The sequence below is a fragment of the Mustela nigripes genome, chromosome 3, assembly GCF_022355385.1.
Source record: "Mustela nigripes isolate SB6536 chromosome 3, MUSNIG.SB6536, whole genome shotgun sequence".
Lineage (NCBI taxonomy): Eukaryota > Metazoa > Chordata > Mammalia > Carnivora > Mustelidae > Mustela > Mustela nigripes.
In genome coordinates this window covers 125,736,757-125,755,207 of record NC_081559.1, presented here as the reverse complement: position 1 = coordinate 125,755,207, position 18,451 = coordinate 125,736,757, and the positions used below count along the sequence as shown (strand labels likewise).

Below are 18,451 nucleotides of genomic sequence, written 5' to 3'. Positions count from 1 at the left end.
TCTGCTTGCGATGATTTTCAGTCCCGAGCTGCAGCCATTTAGCAAACCTGGCCCTGCCCATCTCATTCCAGTAACTTCTCTCCACCTGGGGCTCATACCTCAGCACATTAGCAAAAGGCACCAGCCCTCCTGTCTCTTCAGAGAGCCCAATACAAGACTCAAAGAATTAATGTCATAATAGACTAACAGGCAGTCATTCCTACAAGAATTGTTGTACTGCTGTTTGTCATAAGCAATACAGTGGCAGTGGAACCAATAAGACTCTCCAAGTTCCTCTTTGTACATGAATTTCTTTAATCTGTTAGAATTACAATGTTTTGAGATCTGCAAATGTATTAAAAGTTATATATTTTTAATTACATGTTATTCTAATGAGAAAATTCTCTAGGTTAGAGTGTAAATGAGGTATGAAAAAAGGGCCTAGAAAGCATAATATTTTAAAGAGCGTTTTTTGGGGGGAGAAAAAAATCTCTTGACTATGGGCCATAAAATTTCCATGATTATGACATAAATTTGAACTATACATTAGACCAATTACTTTTAGATTGGTTCCTTTTGGCAGAAATTTCAGGAGAAAAGTCAACTTGACTTTTTGACCATTGACCCAATAAAATGGCAAAGCCACCATGCTTTGAGTCATCTAGTTAGTCCAACAAAGTCTGGCATCTTAACAAGCCCAAACTAGTTACTCAAACCAGTCTTCAGCGTAACATTCAAATGATTACTCTGCGCAGTCCCGGAGGTATTCATTACAGACAAAATTGCTCTTGTTGCCTTGCATACAAGCTGAGTTTTCAATGGGAAATGAAAGGATGCCTGGAAAAATAGGCCACCTAATTAAGTTAAACTACTCTAGCATTTGGCTTGACATCTTCATTACTCAAAATTAAAAAGATGCTTCACTTGAGCACACAAGTTACAATTGTTTATGTTGTTTTCTTCCTAAATTAGCTTCTTACATGGAAGTCTGTTTTTCAGAATTATATCTTGAAATAGCTCACATATTTCTTACAGTTTATAAAAATGTCTTAATAGCTGTATGGATTCTGAACACGGGGGACATACAAATATATATCTTAGAGCTCTTGGTAGTCAAACACACATCAGTCTCTGTATATTTTCTTGATCATTTACATATTGGTGGGATTGAAACTTAGAGGACTTTTATCCACACAGACTTTATTATTGTTGTTGTTATCATCATCATTATTATTAGTGGCCTCTTAACTCTGTTAGCTATAAAGGATCAGTTACATGAGAAACATGGATTCCTCAAAAAAAACTTTAAGTAGACCATAAGATTGAACTGAAATTCATTTGTCCAGTAGAAGTGTTTTATATCAACCTCTCCCGCAGAGCTATTTTTGGGAACATTTTGAAACATAAACACGTGTGGAACACACCATCTACTGATTGCCAGTTCCCACTCATTGACACTAATGAGGCAGCTGACAGGTTAAATGTTGTGTATCATATACATTTCCAAGCTGTGGGATTTGTGAATATAAGACTCATTTTTTATTTCACAAAATGAATGTTTGTTGCTGAGTGTGCTTGAGAATTTTATGATAATTGTCTAATAGTACGTTTTTTCAAGCGTTAGGGAAATGCATTTCAGTGATAAAAACGATGAAAATGGTCTGAGTGGAATAGCATTAGTGGTTAAACAGAAACAAAAACAAAAAACAGATTCTCCAAAACCATCAAGCTTCATTTGGAGGGCGGTTTGTTCAGTGGGCAACTGTCGAGAGACACCAAGACATTTTGGCCCTGGGAAGGGGGACTGCGACTCCGGTATACCACCTAACCAGGATCTACAGTTGCATTTGATCCATTTTGAAACAGCCCATTGGCTTGTTCAGATTGGTACTTTGTAGATTTTTTTCTTCAGTGTATGAGCAATTATGAAAATCTCAGTGATCCTTCCTGTTAACTTTTGCAATATATAATGTGCTCGATTTTTTTTGGTCTGGCACTTGCCGTAGCAAACCTGTCACTAAAGAATGTCTAAAAAATAGGTATGGTATTTCAAGTTAAGAATAGAGATATGTTGAATGATGTCATCTGTCTATGCCAACGCCATTTCCAAGACACGTACAGATTGTTCTCAATAAACACTGAAATTTTATTATGCCAATATGTCAAGTAGAAACGATTTTGCCCATTTTTAGCAAAAGGACACTGAGGCCTGGAAAAGCTGAGGTTTTTTCCACCCACACCTATCTCTCCTGAGACCTCCTTCTTCGTATCCTCACCTGCCACCTAAACACCTTTAAACAAGTGTCAAGTTTCCCTTTGCAGTTTCAGTTCCTCGGTTGTGGAGAGACTTCGCTAGACTTCGCAGAAACACAAGGTTTCAGTTTAATCTTTATGTCCATCCATATTTTTTTCTTCCTCCTGTTTTTTTTTTTCTCTGCTCTGTGTTATTTCATAGGTTAGATATAAAAATGAATGAGTCTAACCCTGATGGTTTGAAATTAGTGGATGACTGTCTTGTAAAATATCCTTCATGCATTCCTTGCTGCATATTGATACATTGGTATCAATGTTCCCTGTTGCAAGCGAAGTCAAACAAATGACTTCTTAGTCCTACCATCAAATCATTCCAATGGAATAGACTGGTCTGAAACTCACAAGGGCTGCGAGGGTCACGATTGGAGACCAATCATGAAGGCTTCCCTGTCTAAAACTGTGTCTCTTTGCCTTTCAGAAGGCTTTCCTTCAGGAAGAGCTAAACCTACCCAGAGTTGCTATTCTCTGAAGGCAAAAAGAAGAATGGTCTTGGAGGAATGGGGTCGGGGGCAGGTAATAGGACTGCAGGGCTGGGGCAGGGCTGGCAGCCCCAGACAGAAGTTGCCTTCAGGGAAACCTGGTCTGCAATGAGACTCCTGAGCTATTATTTTCTTATACCGACTTCCTAGAACTTCTTGTTTGTCCAGACGATAAGTGTCAGTAGGAAGCTTCTGCTTTGCTAGAAGTTTATGTTAGTCCTCCCCTCTCCCCAAGATAATGAATGAATTAGATTCACAACAGTAATTAAAAACTGTTTGTTGGCAGCTCCCTGTGTCCTGGCAAGGGACTAAGCAAAAGCTTTGCATATATTATCTCATTTAATCCTTAACAACAGTTCTGTGAGGATGACAGAGGTAAAGTGATTGGCCAAATGGCAAAAAACTAGTAAATATCAGAGCCCGGGTACTGCCCAAGTCAAATTCCATCCTTGCCCAGCTAGGCCTCATTTGATTTTAGCACTTTAAGTTCAAGACATTGACGGACTAACCTCAATCACTTTGGTAGGTCTGAGAGAAATGCTCAGTACTGTGACGTGTGTGGGAATATTCTAAAAAATGTTAGGTTGACCCAAATGAAATTGCGAATATTTGACCACTGTTGACCAACAAAAGCAGCCATTTCATATTCCAATTTCGGTTTCATATTTCATACTTGTTCCAGCACACACACAAGCTGTACAAAGGTTAGGTGTTCAATGCGCTCCCTGCTTCCTTAATTTACCCAGTGATGATTCCTTCCTCCTGGACTTTTCTAGCTCTTTCTGACTACTTGCCGCTACTGCTGTCATCTTTCCTCTGAATTCTCACTACTTTTCTTGTCCAGGTCTAGTACACTTTTCTCCCACCCTTCATATTTATCCTTCTAGATAAGATAGATATCCTTCTAGATACTTATCGTCTAGAAGGTAGACAAAGTACAAGAGGTCTTCCCATAAGACATCCCTCCCTTGACTTTTCCCCAGGATCCAGCTTCTGCATAACTGAAGGACAGGGGTTTACCCTTCATCAAACTGAGGGAATGGCCTCCAAGTGTTCAACTTTTTTTTTCCTTCTTCTTCCATGTCCCTGTCTTCAGCTCCCCATCAGTGTAAGCTTTCTTTCTAGCAGAGACCTTAGGAGGCGAGATGTCCTCAAATATTCAAGTATCCATTTATAATTGTTTCCCGGTTAAAGATCAAAAAAGTAGGAATTGCCTATAAGAATATGGTGAGTAGAAACAGGAGTCCTGCTTCCTTTTCCTGGCCTCCTTGGTTGAGAGGGGACCAAACCAAGAGCATAGCCCATCCTCTGCTGATCTGGTTTCTTTATGAAGAATGTGAGTCTACATTCCCAACATTTACTGATTTCTTTGCAATGGGCAAAAATGATAAGAATGGTCATAAACACTTACAATATGTATTTTTAAGTGTACATATAAAATATGTACATATAAAACTAGCCAGTGCTGAATGATCGAGTCCATACTGCCTGCCTGAATATGATTTAGCAAAGAGAAGTTGACCATAAGCAACAATCAATTCAACACAGGTTTTGGTTTTTTTTCCTAAAAAAAAATATATTGAAGCTTAAAGACCATAAATATTTTAAGATGTTATATTAAAACCCAATGCATTTTATTTAGTTATTATATCTACAAAAAATAAATCTGTAATTCTATGCTGTGGGTGTCCTCTCTGCCCAACGAGTTCTCGAAATACAAGCAAATCATTGAACCTCTTTGGACCTCATTTTCCTTATCTGTAGAGTGGAGGCATAGTCTTCAAGGTCTTCCCTTGAGTGAGCATTCTGTGATTCCATTTGAGCATAAATATAGAACTCTAGAACATTACCCCAAGAAAAAAAAATACATAAGATTATTCATCACGATGAGGTTCATAACAGAAAAATCAGAAACACCCTACATGTTTAGGAATAGGGCACCAAGAGTTATAAATTATAGAACATGCACAGCAAGATATAATGCACAGTCATTTGAACAATAATGTAAATGATATTTATGGGCATGGAAAATTAATCATGATTCATTTTCAATGACCAGATTAAATTACATGATGGAATAAAGACAATAGTAAAAAATGATAATGTCACTAACATTCATGGAGTGCTTGTATGAGCCAGTATTTATTCAAATTATTTATATTACCTCATTTATCTCATCTAATCCTGATTACCTTAAATGAATTGAATACAATTGTATCCCTATTTTACAGATTTGGAAACTGAGGCTTAGAGGGAGTAGGTACTCATACCTGCTTAGTGATCTGCTGAAATCGACATATAGCGTTTCTATCTTCAAAATCAGAGCTCCATCATCTGACTTAAAACAAAACCCTGAAACAGAATAGCAACTATGAACTATAAGAATCATGAAGGATTCACATGTTTTAATAGTGGGTTTTTTTTTTTTTTTTTTTCCTGAGTGGATGGGCTAAGAGTGATTTCTTTTTGTATACATTTTTTGGATTCTTTATAAAATAAAGCAAAAACTTGTAGAACTGAATCTCAGTGTGAGAATTGAAAACCTCTGAAAAACTACAAAAATATAGCTGCATTTGTACATAAAATGGTATGCTAAATAGTGAAATTTAAATGTTTTAATCACCCCTTTTAACACTCAATATGGAATGATACCTGTTGCCAGAAGAACATCTTTGGGACCCCACTAGGGTTTCAGAAGTAGCTCTTGCCCCTCAATCTGCTTTTCCTAATCATTCGTGTGTGGGTTGTGGCTTGTGGGGGAAGTACGTTATCTATTTCCCAGAAGTTTGTTTTTTGTGTTTTGGGGGTTTTTGTTTGCATTTGTTTGTTTGTTTAGCCAAAGGGAAGGCCCATATGACAACAGCACACAGGGCCTGGTTTTAAACTGTTCCCTAAAAATACAGCTGGGAGGGATGCCTGGGTGACTCCGACTCTTGATTTCAGCTAAGGTCATTATCTCAAGGTTGAGGGACGAAGCCTCATCTTGAGCTGCTTAAGATTTTCTCTCTCCTTCTCCTGCTCTCCAAGCATGCCTGCACATGTGCATGTGCACGCTCTCTCTCTCCTTATCTTTCAAATAAATAAATAAACCAATCCTGGCCTTAAGAAGAGTCAATGTTAAACATTCACCAGGGCGGCCTCAAGTCAACTCTGTTTTCTGGTCTCATTCAGGCTTTACACACTGGGTTTTCAATTATGAAATAAACACAGTCCAGTAAAAACCAGCCTCATAGGGAATTGAGTTGGGTTCAATACCCCAACATTTGTTTTGGTCAGTGGGACCACTCTTGCCCTTGATGTTCTCTTAGAAGACCTGACCTTGCTGTTGAACCTCCTTGGTACATTGTCTAGGCTTGCTCATTTGCTGGTTTTGTGATCCTCCTCCCTCGATCACATATTGCATTTCAGCAGAAGGGTCTAGTATTCAGGCCCTGTTATCGGGGTAAATCTGCCTGTCACAGTCCCTTCATCATCCCAGCTTCAAGTAATTCCACTTCCATTTACACTGGACACCTCAAACATGCACTTTATTGGGAGCCCAAGTCTTTATATATCCTCTAACTCACTTCCTTTATAACAAGCTACATCTTACAGTTCTTTGCATCTCAAATCATACTTTGCAGGATGGCTTACACATAGTAGGTGCATAACAAATGCTTCTATGGTAGGTGAGGTACTCATTGCCTTTTACTTAACCCAGGGTACAAAAATTAATGAACACAAATAAAATAAATGTTGTACATGCTACCAAAATAATGCATTTTGATAACTGTTGCTTGAAAAATTAGTACATTGTGTGTTTTTAAATGAAGATGATTTATTGCTATTGTCTAACATGTGAAGAAAGACAAAAAAATTGTTTGCAGGATCATTGGCTTGAGCACATCAATGGCACTGTTGGACGATTCTTGCTGAGTGTTAAGATGATTTATGTAACAGACCGAAGCTTTGCACAGTAATACATTATAGTCTCAAGCTATCAACCCTCGTTCATGCAGAGACAAAAGAATCTGAAAAATACCTACTTCTGAAGGTCTTCTCAAAAGAAATTGGAGATAATGTTGATGCTGTTTAAACTCTTTTGAGAGAAATCACCATTACATGCCATGTCTTAACTTCTGAAAACAGAGGAAGTTTATCATTTCTCTCTTTTTTTTTTAAATCATTTTTTTTCTAATGAACTCTGTAGTTGGCTTTGCTTTCCATTTAGTTATTTAAATCAGGCAACATGAATTTTCAATAGAAGATGAAACACATTTAAGCATTGGTATTTTTCTACCCTGAAATTTCAGGAACTGTGTTACAGATTATCCGTGTACATGGGATCACAATGTTATTTATTTATCTTTCAAATAAAGAACTATATGAGAAACATATTTTACAATGTTATAACTATAGCCATATTTTCAGTGTATGCGTGATTGCATGAAGCCATCACATAATTTAAAGATATGTACAAGATGATATCTTTTGAATTCTTCTGAGTTATGGGACTTCTTGTCACCAAAGATTTAGTGCCTTATATAATGACTGCAATATGTGGACAGAAACCCACAAAAACAGGCCCCTCTGATGGAAAAACTAGACTTAAAAAAGAGAAGAATAGGCAAAGTTCAGAAGAGAGTTCCCATTACTTGTTCCTGGTCAGCATATTAACACTCTATCTAGACAGTATGAAAACATGAATTCTCTATAGTCAAGAGAAAACTCATTCTGATTAACATCCCAATTCCAGATGCAATAAAGTTGAATAAGAACAAAAAATAAGAACAGGCTGTAGCAAAAGGAAATATGGATTGCAGAAAGAGAAAATAATATAAACAGGATACCCAGGTCATGGATTATGGTAAGCAATATGATTAAAAAGGAATGTGAGTATATAATTAAACAGACAGAGGCATTGAGATCTTCCAGAAACCAGGTGAGAAGTATCCTTTCCTTTGTCACTCAAGTTGGGGTACTGAGGGGGTTCAGTGGGAAAAGGACAATGGCCTTAGTCAAATGGCTGGAAAAGCTTCCAAAGAGATCAAATCAAAGGAGATTTAAAGGTCCTCTTTTACTTTCTTAAAACCCAGTCTCTTGGTTCAAGTCTCAAAAACAGTCCACCAGATGGGCAATTTCACCTCCTTGCCAAGAGTCTCCCAGGGAAGAAGACCTTTCTACAACACACTGAGATGTGTTAGAGAGTATAGCTTTTGTGGTGAATTTAGACACAAGTTCATTGACAATTTCTCTAGGTCAGTAGAAACTGAACTGTCAGGAGCCCATCACCCAGGGCTGCTGGTCTACCTGTGTGGTTCCCTGCCCGCAAGAGCTGTGGCCCTCTGCACATTCCTGTCATTATCCTCTGAGCTCTTCAGCCGCCTTTGCCTGTTCACTGTTGCCTGTTAGCATTTTATTCTTTCATTTCAAAAATGCAATTTCATTCCATTAAAATAAAGGCAAAACTTGATCTTAGCTATTTTGGGGGGGCAATTAAATGAACGCATTATGTATGAATGGGGCTGCACTCTGTTTCAGTATGAGTTTGGATCAATGGCAAATATACTGAAATTCCTTTATAATGGTGTCTAAATCCCCTCCATCACTGTCTGTAGTTGTTTGTTTTCTTGGCCATGACCCAATCCATGGCATGTATAAACCTATTTAATAATAACCAGAGCTATGCTAGAGCTGTCATTTATCAAGGACTTTCTATCTGATTTTTTTTTTTTTTTTTTGCTTTCAATGCGCAAAAGAACCCCATGAAGCAGATTCTGAAACTGAGGCTCAAGGAATCAGAAACTTGCCCCAGAACCTGTACTATTAAATGTTTCAGCACACTTAGTTTAGTTCCTCTCTACTGGACTCCAGAGTCTCCATTCCTTCCAATACACTCTTGGCCATTCTTATCAGTCACTGGAGGAATCATTATGAGTACTCTCAACCCATCTAAAAATCCATCCCCTTCTCATTACAGAAAGACATAGCACTTTATAAGTAAATGTGCAAATACCAATGGTGAGATTTTAAGAAAATGACTTGAAACAGTCACTGGCTTTACTATGTAGAACCATGAAAATACTCTCTTGAGGATGATAATATTTTGAAATTACTACTTTAATGCTTCCAATGGTCCCCAGGTGGCCTTGAAAAGTTCACATGTATTGCAGAATTAGCCAAGCCTTGTGACAGGATAGCCCACTCCAGTCCACATCCCATGACTCTTGGCTTCTGTTCCCTGGTCACACTGGGACGTACAGAGCCTCCCGCCCTAGAGTAGAGCTGTCCTATCCCAGCACCAGCAATATGATGAGACTCTCCTGCATCTAGGACGAGGGAGTACCTGAAGATCAGGGAGAGTCTGCTTACGTAGCAATGATAAAACTTCGAGTTCTTTAAATCATTTAGATCACGCAGACTGGCTACGGGGTAGAGCAAATAACTTTGCATGCTTCTTTCTGTCCAATGTGCCTTTCATTAACACGATGAAGATCCAAGATAAAATTTAAAGTATTGGCTTGAATTTCATGCCGCTATTCCTAAACATGTTTTTCTCTGTGTAGATGGTCACCATTGACTTTTATCGTTCCCTGAGGAAGAGGCAAGCTGTAGGGCTCAGACTGCTGATAAGGATCTTATCTCTAGACTGGAAGGGGTAAAAGGCACTATAAAGTGGGATAAGGAATAAGAGACCACCTTGCAAGTCTACAACCATTCTTCTCCAGAATTCTACTCGGCAACCCAGCCCTATAGATTTATTTATTTATTTATTTATTTATTTATTTATTTATTTATTTGACAGAGAGATCACAAGCAGGCAGAGAGGCAGGCAGAGAGAGGGGGGGAAGCAGGCTCCCTGCTGAGCAGAGAGCCTGATGCGGGGCTCAATCCCAGAACCTTGAGATCATGACCTGAGCGGAAGGCAGAGGCCCAACCTTCTGGGCCACCCAAGCACTGCAGCCCTATAGATTCTTAGAGGACCTGAGACATCGGTGGTCTCTAATCTAGGCTGGGGGTGGGGGTAAGGGACGCTTAATCATCTATCTCAGGGGATATGCAAAGGTCTTAGAAAGGACATTGGTCCCAAGACAGCTGGAGAATGAAAAATACTTGAAATTCATGGCCTTCCTGAGACTCAAGGGAAGAAAATAAGCCCAAGTCAGAAAAGAACCCTAAGTCAGTAGACAAGTATATTAGGCCCACCGTGTCACCCAGGGATGGCCTTAACAGAAGCCTTCTTTGACTGCCCATACCCTGATCTCATCACCAAGGTCCCTATTCCTATGCTCAGCGTACTTTCTCATCCCCTCCATGCTCCCTGCTGCCAACCAGGCACGGGACATTACACCTGCCAGTGTCAAGGGATCCCGATTTGGAGCTGAGGCTTCCTTGGGGTCCTTAGCTGATGCTCAACCTGCAGAGGGGCTAGGTTCCAACAACTTCTGAGAACCCAGGGGCCCCAAACTCACCCTTACAAATCCTCTGGGACCTCTGTGTCTCTATAAAATGGTAAGTGCAAGCCATTTCAGAGGGACAGATCAGCAGCCAGAGAGGGACACGAAATTACACTGCCCCAGACTTTCTCAGGCAGCTGAAGCCTTTGTATCTCTAACAGGATGTGTCTGGCTTCCTGACATGCAGAGAGATTAATGTTATATACTGTGTTGTCAGCTGACTAGTGGGAAGTCTTGGGAATACAGGGTGTATATTCAAGCCCTTGGAATAACAATGCCATCTTCACAGATTTCATGGCTTTAAAAAGTCATTTTAGCATTCATTCATTCATTCCTTCATTCAGTGATTCATTTGTTAATCCATTCAACAAATATCAAATACAGATTGTAACCAGGAAGTCTACTGGAGAATAAGGAAAACACTCGACCATATCCTATTGTAATGCTTTCCTTCCCAAACTGCGATTTTCTCTAATAATATATATCTTACTATTGTTAAGTCAAATTTATTCTTACTAAGTTTTTCAAAATTAAAATAGAGATGTCAAATCACAGAAATCAACATTGAGGAATTAGCTTATTCACTTCCACATTAAAAAATAATTAGTAATTAGTCTGGCATTGGAGTTTTTGTGAGTTTTGTGACATTTTGACATTCATACAATAATCCTGATACTATTATATGGCACCCATTACATTGTAATGGGTTCATGGCAAATAATCATATCATGACTTCTAACATTAAAGAACAGAAACTGCTAAGTAACCTTATGTTGTTAAAATTCCTGATCCAAGTAACTACCCATTACCAGTTAAGTTGTGGAATCTGTGGTTTAGGTATATAAGTGCATGGATTAAATAACATTAATGTGCAATTACATGAAAATAAACCATGTAGATTTATTAAATCGCAGTGCAATTGTTATCACTCGGTGTAAAGTGATACCAATTAAACCCTCCTTTAAAACATCACAAATTAAGATTTAACTACAAAGAAATGCTAGCATGTAAAGTTTATGGTAAACCATGGATAGAATATCCCTGAGTATTTCCAGAGGCTTAAAAGCATTTATAAAATTAAAAACATCTTTCTCCTTTATCCCTGGCATTAGCTGTACCTAATTTAGGGAAGTTTCAAACAGACACCATTAACTTCTTAAAAGAGATGTATGAATAACTTCACTTCTGAAATGTCAACACAAAGACAAATTATGCATTCTTGTGTTCATACCGAGTAAATATTTTAGTGGGATAGGCATTGGGATGGAACTTGGGATAAGGAAAGACTTGAGACCAAAGCTAATGTTAGTTCTTAAGTTTTTCTGGTCCAAGACCATTGGATATTGACAACTTTGTATCATTTTTCCTAATAAAATAGTAGCAATTAAACTGCTTCTATATCACAGCATGTGTCTATCCCTCAATATATTCTGAGCTGGTTGTTTACCAGCTGAGTCAAAGTGACTTAAATTCCGAGTCTGGATTTCCCTTCAGGAAAACGGGATAATGGTAGCCACACACAGGATTATTGTTAAGGATTAAATGATTTAAAGGACTTCATACAGCACTTTTTACAAAACCAGCATGAATACTCGTGCTTCCTCTCTCTCCCACCTCCCACTTCAAATCTTTCATACTTCTTCTTAGGTCAATACTTGTACCAGGAACTGATGGTTTACCTCTATAGACTCAAGGTCTGAAATATACCAAGCAAACGAGAATTTCATCAAACTTAGGGTTTTGACACCGACCACGACTATTTTTCAGACAAGAGATCTAAACTATAAACAGGAAAATTTGGTACCTGATGATTAAACTTTAGAGCTGGTGATTTTGTTAACAGAACTCTAGATATTCAAGGACAGTTATCCGCAGAGATGAATCAAATCTTTCCCTTCACCTACACTCCACCCCCACTCCGCCCAGTTGCTAACCCACAGGAGCCTCTACGTGACCAGGTCTGAATTCCAGATGTTCCCAGGAGCGCTTCATTTCATCATGTCTTCTGACAGCACCTAAACAAATAGATCAAAACTTGTACAACATTTAGCAAGTGCAACTTGAAGATTTTCTTTCTGTTAGACAAATAGACGCCATCTGGAAAAAATAACCTGAGGCGCTTGGATGCAGGAACATGAAGCTTATTGGCTGAACACCCAATGAATACCTTACACTACTTTCTTTGGCTCCTACCCTCTGCCTGCTCATTTCAAATCTTGCCCATTTCAGCCGGCTCTGTGCTGTTAGACAAGTTCTGTTACTTGGGCACTCAAATACTAGGAAGACATGCTTCATTTGGAAGATAGGCTTGCGAGAGGGATCAGGACCCCAATTTTTTCCTTTTTATTATAACACCTGCTCTATAAAGGACTGCTAAGTATCGCTATGCCTTGATCTTAATTGGGAACAATATTTTATTATCCAGTCCCTCCTCAAATGTTCAATGTTTACCACTTTCCGTTTTAAACAGGAGTGTCCTAATATAATCTTTCCTTCCTTTTTTTCTCCCTCCCTTCCTCTTTTCTCTAAAGCTACTTTCCAAAAGGAAAAGCCCCACATATGTTGTTATTTATTTTAATGATGGTCTTTTATTCCTCAATTAGTATTACAACAATGTCAGTGTGATATTGCCTTTCAAATTAGCTGAACAAAATCTAAATGACAGCAGTATTATTTAGCAGCTTTTTAGAGGAACGTCAAATAAATGTGAATAGCCAGAAATCAAGAAAACAATCTTCATTTTATTTTAATGGTATACTCTTTGAAATAAAAATAGTTTTTAATGTTTTTTTATAGGCCAAACTTTCTATGTAAACACACTTATATAAAATGCCCAAGTTACGTCTTTACTGAATTATTTTTCTTTTGTCAGTTGCGAGCACGCAGTTTTTCCAAAACTCAAAAACAATTGTCCCCAGAACTTCTGGAATTCATTTGATTATGTCTCATGATCTGAGCAGTAGGAAGTCCTATGAAACATGCTTAATTAAACATGAATTTTATGGGGCACCTGGGTGTCTCAGTGGGTTAAAGCCTCTGCCTTTGGCTCAGGTCATGATCCTGTGGTCCTGGGATCGAGTCCCAAATCGGGCTTGGACTCTTTGCTCAGCAGGGAGCCTGCCTCCCCCCACCCCCCCGCCCCACCGCCTGCCTCTCTGCCTACTTGTGATCTCTGTCTGTCAAATAAATAAAAATAAAATCTTTAAAAAAAATGAATTTTATAAATTGCCTCCTTCCCCACAATTCCCATGAAAAAGGTATTCAGCTAGATTAAAACTCCAGAAAATTTTAATGGGACCTTTGATATCTGTTTGAGTTCAGTTTCTTGGAAAAACAAACCTGCCTAATGGAAGTACTCTTTATACAAGGAGTGGATATACCTTTGAGGCAGCTTTCTTCTATACATCATCATGAAATGAGAGCAGGGTAATCTGCGTGTTTGAAATGTCTTTGCCAAATCCATAAGGCTGCTTGTAATAATATCTGAACGGTCGTGTGTGTTTGTTCATGGTGACAAAGAAGAAGGGGGATGATAATTTGCAACAATATCCCTTGTTTTTTCAGTCTTACCCTGGCCCGAGCCTGGAAAGTGAAGACTTCAACATTCCACCAATCACCCCCCCTTCCCTTCCCGACCACTCTCTGGTACACGTGAATGAAGTCGAACCTGGTTACCACTCTCTGTGTCACCCCATGAACCATAATGGCCTGCTCCCGTTTCATCCACAAAACATGGACCTACCTGAAATCACCGTCTCCAATTTGCTGGGACAGGACGGAGCCCTGCTTACTAACTCCATTTCTGTGGTAAGAATCTGCTTGCCGATTGGTGGTGGGGAGCGAGGAACACAGGAGGGTAAGGTTGACTTTCATGGGAGAAGTTTTGCATTGTAGTAACACAGGATTCTGAAACGAGGCATACGTTTTTAACTAAGGAAAATGTTCTCTGTAAGTTCCTGAAGTAATTTTCTGTCTTCTGTTGAATTCAGGGCAAAAATCAATTAATTACCTGTTTGATCACTCTTACGTCGTACTCAAAGTTCTAAGCACTATTAGACACTGAAGGCCCTATCATAAAGTTGAAATGTCTAAGTAGATTTCAGATAAAAGGTTATCTTAAAAGGGCCACCTCTCACTTGCTGACAGATTTCTCACTACAAGAAAGACCCTCACATCTTCTGAACAGGAACTGCTGTTCAACTAGATTTCTTCCCCATTTCCCACAGATTTATAGGATAGGAAAGCAAGAAAACCATCTTCATTTTTATTTTGGCAGTACAATTTTAGTGATCAAAATTTATCTCCATTAAAGTGTTTCGGTCTGTTGGATCCATTGTCCCCCTGAACCTTCGAGTGTTCTGTACTTCTTAAAGTTAGTGGGAATGTGTATTGTCCAGGAAAACCAGCAAAAATTAAATTTCCAGCCTCTACCCCAAAGTCCAGGGATCTGAATTTTTAACAAGCATCCCATGTTTGAGAAACACTGACTTGTAATGAAATCTTTCCTTTTGGTTTGTGTGTCATCTAAAACCTTAGTAATTTCTCTGTCTGTATCGCAAGTAGTGAAAAATACTTTCTGCAGTATATGGCCAAGGACAGAACATTTACCTTATCATAAAACTCTCCCTGAGGTTAACAGTGACTTTTAATTAGCACTCTTTTGTTTCCGTTTTTCAATAACTTAACAGTACGTGTAACTCGATTGTCATTTTGGTAAGTCACTCAACAGAGCTGTCGGGCTCACAATGAACAAATTGATTAACTGCTCATCTTATATGGTTTCTGATAGGCAGCATTTACATTATCACTAATCAAAAACATTTGGGGATGTATCTCTAACTTGAGTGAATTCACAGAAAGGTTTTCCTGTTAATCACGAATATAAAGGGTTGGGGATGGGGTGTCAAAAGAAACCCTGAAGTCGTTTTTCAAGAATGAAGCCCAGAGCTTCATGCTATGATAGTATCCAGATTCTCTTAAGAATTGGCAGCTAGCTCAGTGGTCAAAAGAGAACTCATTCGTATCACTCGTGGTGGCAGAAAATTATTGCCTCGACTTTTTATTCTACCTCTATAGATTGGTCCTAAGAGTATTAACTATGGCTTCCTTAAATAGAACATGGATTTTTAAATGAAAATGCTAAATTCGTAAATCTAAATCATGCTGTACTTAAAAGTAGTCACCTTGAGAAGTCACATGTCCATTCCTCTTTGGGGCTTGGCCTTCAGACCCAGTTCTCATGTCAATGAAGCATCCAAATGATGCCTTCATAGGCACCACCTGTGTGCTAAGAAGGTGAAGAAGAACGCATACGGTGTATTACACTATCAAGTCGGTCCTCTAAGCTTTCTCACAATGTGAATGGAGCAGGGCTGTAGAAGGGATAATGAGATATTCCATTACGTAATTTAAGTCTCCAAACCCTTTTTTTCTTTATATAATTTATATATTTTCTTTATATAATTTGCCTTCTTAGCATTCCGAGGACCGTCTTGATATACCACTCGCTTGTTAACTGAGGCTTCTTCGGTGTATATGTGCATACATGCATTGTGTACAACTTCGACATACATGTATCAAGGATTTCCCCAGAGCTGTCAAAATGGCAGTCACTCCATCCTTAAATGGCATGCTCAGAACTCTATCTAGTCACAGTGAAATGCACCATTTTCTAGGTCCTTCTGCCACTGTGTTTTCCTCTTGCCCTATCTGGACCTTCTCCTCATCCAAATCTCTTTATGCTTTCCCCACCCAACCCAATGTCAAAAATTGAACTTTAGGTATTTTCCCTTCACATGATATTTCCTTTGAAACTTTTAACACTGTGCAAGGCAGAGGGGTCCCATCTGACCCACGTTAAGGGGATGAAGCTCTAATTTGTTGTTCTGGTTCTTTTCTTTTTTTTTTCTTTTAAGATTTTATTTATTTATTTGACAGAGAGAGAGAGAAAGATTACAAGTAGGCAGACAGGCAGGCAGAGAGAAGGGGAAGCAGGCTCCCTGCTAGGCAGAGGGCCCGATGCAGGGCTCAATCCCAGGACCCTGAGATCATGACGTGAGCCAAAGGCAGAGGCTTAACACACTGAGCCACCCAGGCACCCCATGCCATTCTGGTTCTTGGCAAGTCTCATCTAGCAGGACTTTTCATAGGATGGTGAGTCTTTCCCATACCTCCCAAACTATATTCTGAGGAGGACATCCACTTTGCCTACTCCCAGTACTGGCCTTACCATTTTATACTGTCATGTAAAAAGCTACTCTGACAAATAATCCAAGTCTTGGTGAGGCTTTGATGGACTTTGACACAGTACAAATAGAACTTTCTGGGATAATGTCTTTTCTGTTAGTCATGCTGTCTCATAGCAGTATTCATTGGCTATTGAGCACTTTAAATATGGATGGATGACTGAAGAACTAATTTTTATTTTATTATATTTGAATTATTTTACATTTAAGATAGCTACGTGTTCCTAGTGGCTCCTATACTAGACAGCATAGGTCTAGGTAATGTTGATTCTAACATTAAATCTATATGAAACCCATTTTTTAAGTCAATGTGGCCTTGGCGAAAGTAGTTTTAGAGATTAAATTTATTGTAAGAATCCTCTTTCAAGGTTGGGATCTCTGGCTGGAGTCCAGGAACCAGAGTTTGATATGTTGTAAAGTGATAGAAATCTAATAGAGTTGGCAGGGCCGACTTCATAGGAGTTTACTAACTCCTTTGAGAAACAAGGAGCCTCTTCGACTCTTTTGAAGTATCATATGTCTAGAATACCACTCATCAGTGTGTACATTTTTAAATGCTTACCATGATCTAAATGTTTGAAAGTGCTCACATGATTGATAAGACATGGTCACTGTCCTTCAGAAGCTTGTAAGTTATGGAGAAAACATAAATAGGTATGAAGCAATCAGAATAAGATATGAAGCAATTAGAGGCCAGGAGAAATGTTAATTCAGTTTTACTGGCCAATGAACCCAGTAGGAATTCCTAGTTGGAAGACGTTAGAGTAATCTGGTTTAGGTCGTCTATAAAAACCTAGTGGAAAATGTAGGGCTGCAGGCAGGGTCTGAAAGGTGGTTTTGATTTGGACAAACAGAGAGGGAAAGAAAAGCCATATCTGAGAGCATTTGCAAAGCAAGGTTGGTTATTTTAAGTTGGAAGATTTGACCAAAGGCTTCAAAAACTAATGAAAGGACTATGGGCTTGATATGATGGATTCAAAGAAACCATTGGCTGTTTTCACTCGAGGCAAAAGCATTTTGAAAGCAATCAGAGGAAATCCTTCTGGCTTCTTCCTGGGTGGAGAGTGGTGGTAAGAAACTGGAGTTGTGGAAAGCCTGGGCAGCCAGTTGTCATAACTCAGGCAAGAAGTGTTGAGGAGATACACAGGGCGGTGACAGTGGGAACAGAAAGATGGGCTACTGAACTGTTTTCACATCATTCCCAAATACAAATGGATCTGAAGACTAACAACCTTTCATACAGCCCTATATTTTACATTTCAAAAGCACTCAGGGGTTCCTTGCTTTGAAAGGAACTTTAAGACCATGGAATATGTTCTTCATGTTTCTTTGTAAAAACAAGCTAAAACTCTTCCCTAAAAACTTTGCGTGTGCGTAATGTGATCGCAAAGTTTAACAACCAAAGTCTTGGTCAGTTTGCCAATTGTCGAAATATATTTGTGAGGAGTGCACTATGTAGGTCATCAATGCTCATACAGACAAGGAAGTCATGACTACAGAAATCCAGATGTAAGAGCTGCTCGCCTAGAAATAATAAGAGCTAACACTTGTAGATTCTAAATAATAAACTTGCAGCAACTTTTATGTTCCTATGAGTATAAACCACCCTAGGCAGATTTATGTATATGATCAACCATCTCTGACTGTATTTTCTAGAAGCTTTTCAATGTTATTAAACCCGACTCTTTGCTGTTAGTGTGGTTCTCACATCTTGGTGTTAGTATCTTCACATGACGGAATTTCAGAATTTGAATGCATCAACGGAGTGGACATATTTTAGTTTTCATTTAAGTATTATATATATTTTAGAGCTGGTTGTCATGTTTAAATGCAGTTGTATTACCCTGTCACATATGTTATTTTTATATAATATAAATTATTATATATGATATAATTTTTGATATTTCATCTTAATGATAAATTTTTTTGTGTCTGCTTATTCTTATCCCTAGTGGCAACATAAGTGATACAGATTTACTGATTGTAAGCATTTCCAACA

General features: G+C 38.7%; 1 protein-coding gene across 2 annotated transcripts in view; it reads left to right on the top strand.

Annotated features, from left to right (window-relative positions):
- The window catches only part of TOX (thymocyte selection associated high mobility group box), a 302,580-nt gene that overhangs the window by 157,289 nt on the left and 126,840 nt on the right, over window positions 1-18,451 (top strand). For both annotated transcript variants that reach the window (XM_059394620.1, XM_059394619.1), the window contains one exon: window positions 13,772-14,014. In XM_059394620.1, the coding sequence (XP_059250603.1) occupies window positions 13,772-14,014 (243 nt within the window). The remainder of the gene's footprint in view (window positions 1-13,771; window positions 14,015-18,451) is intronic.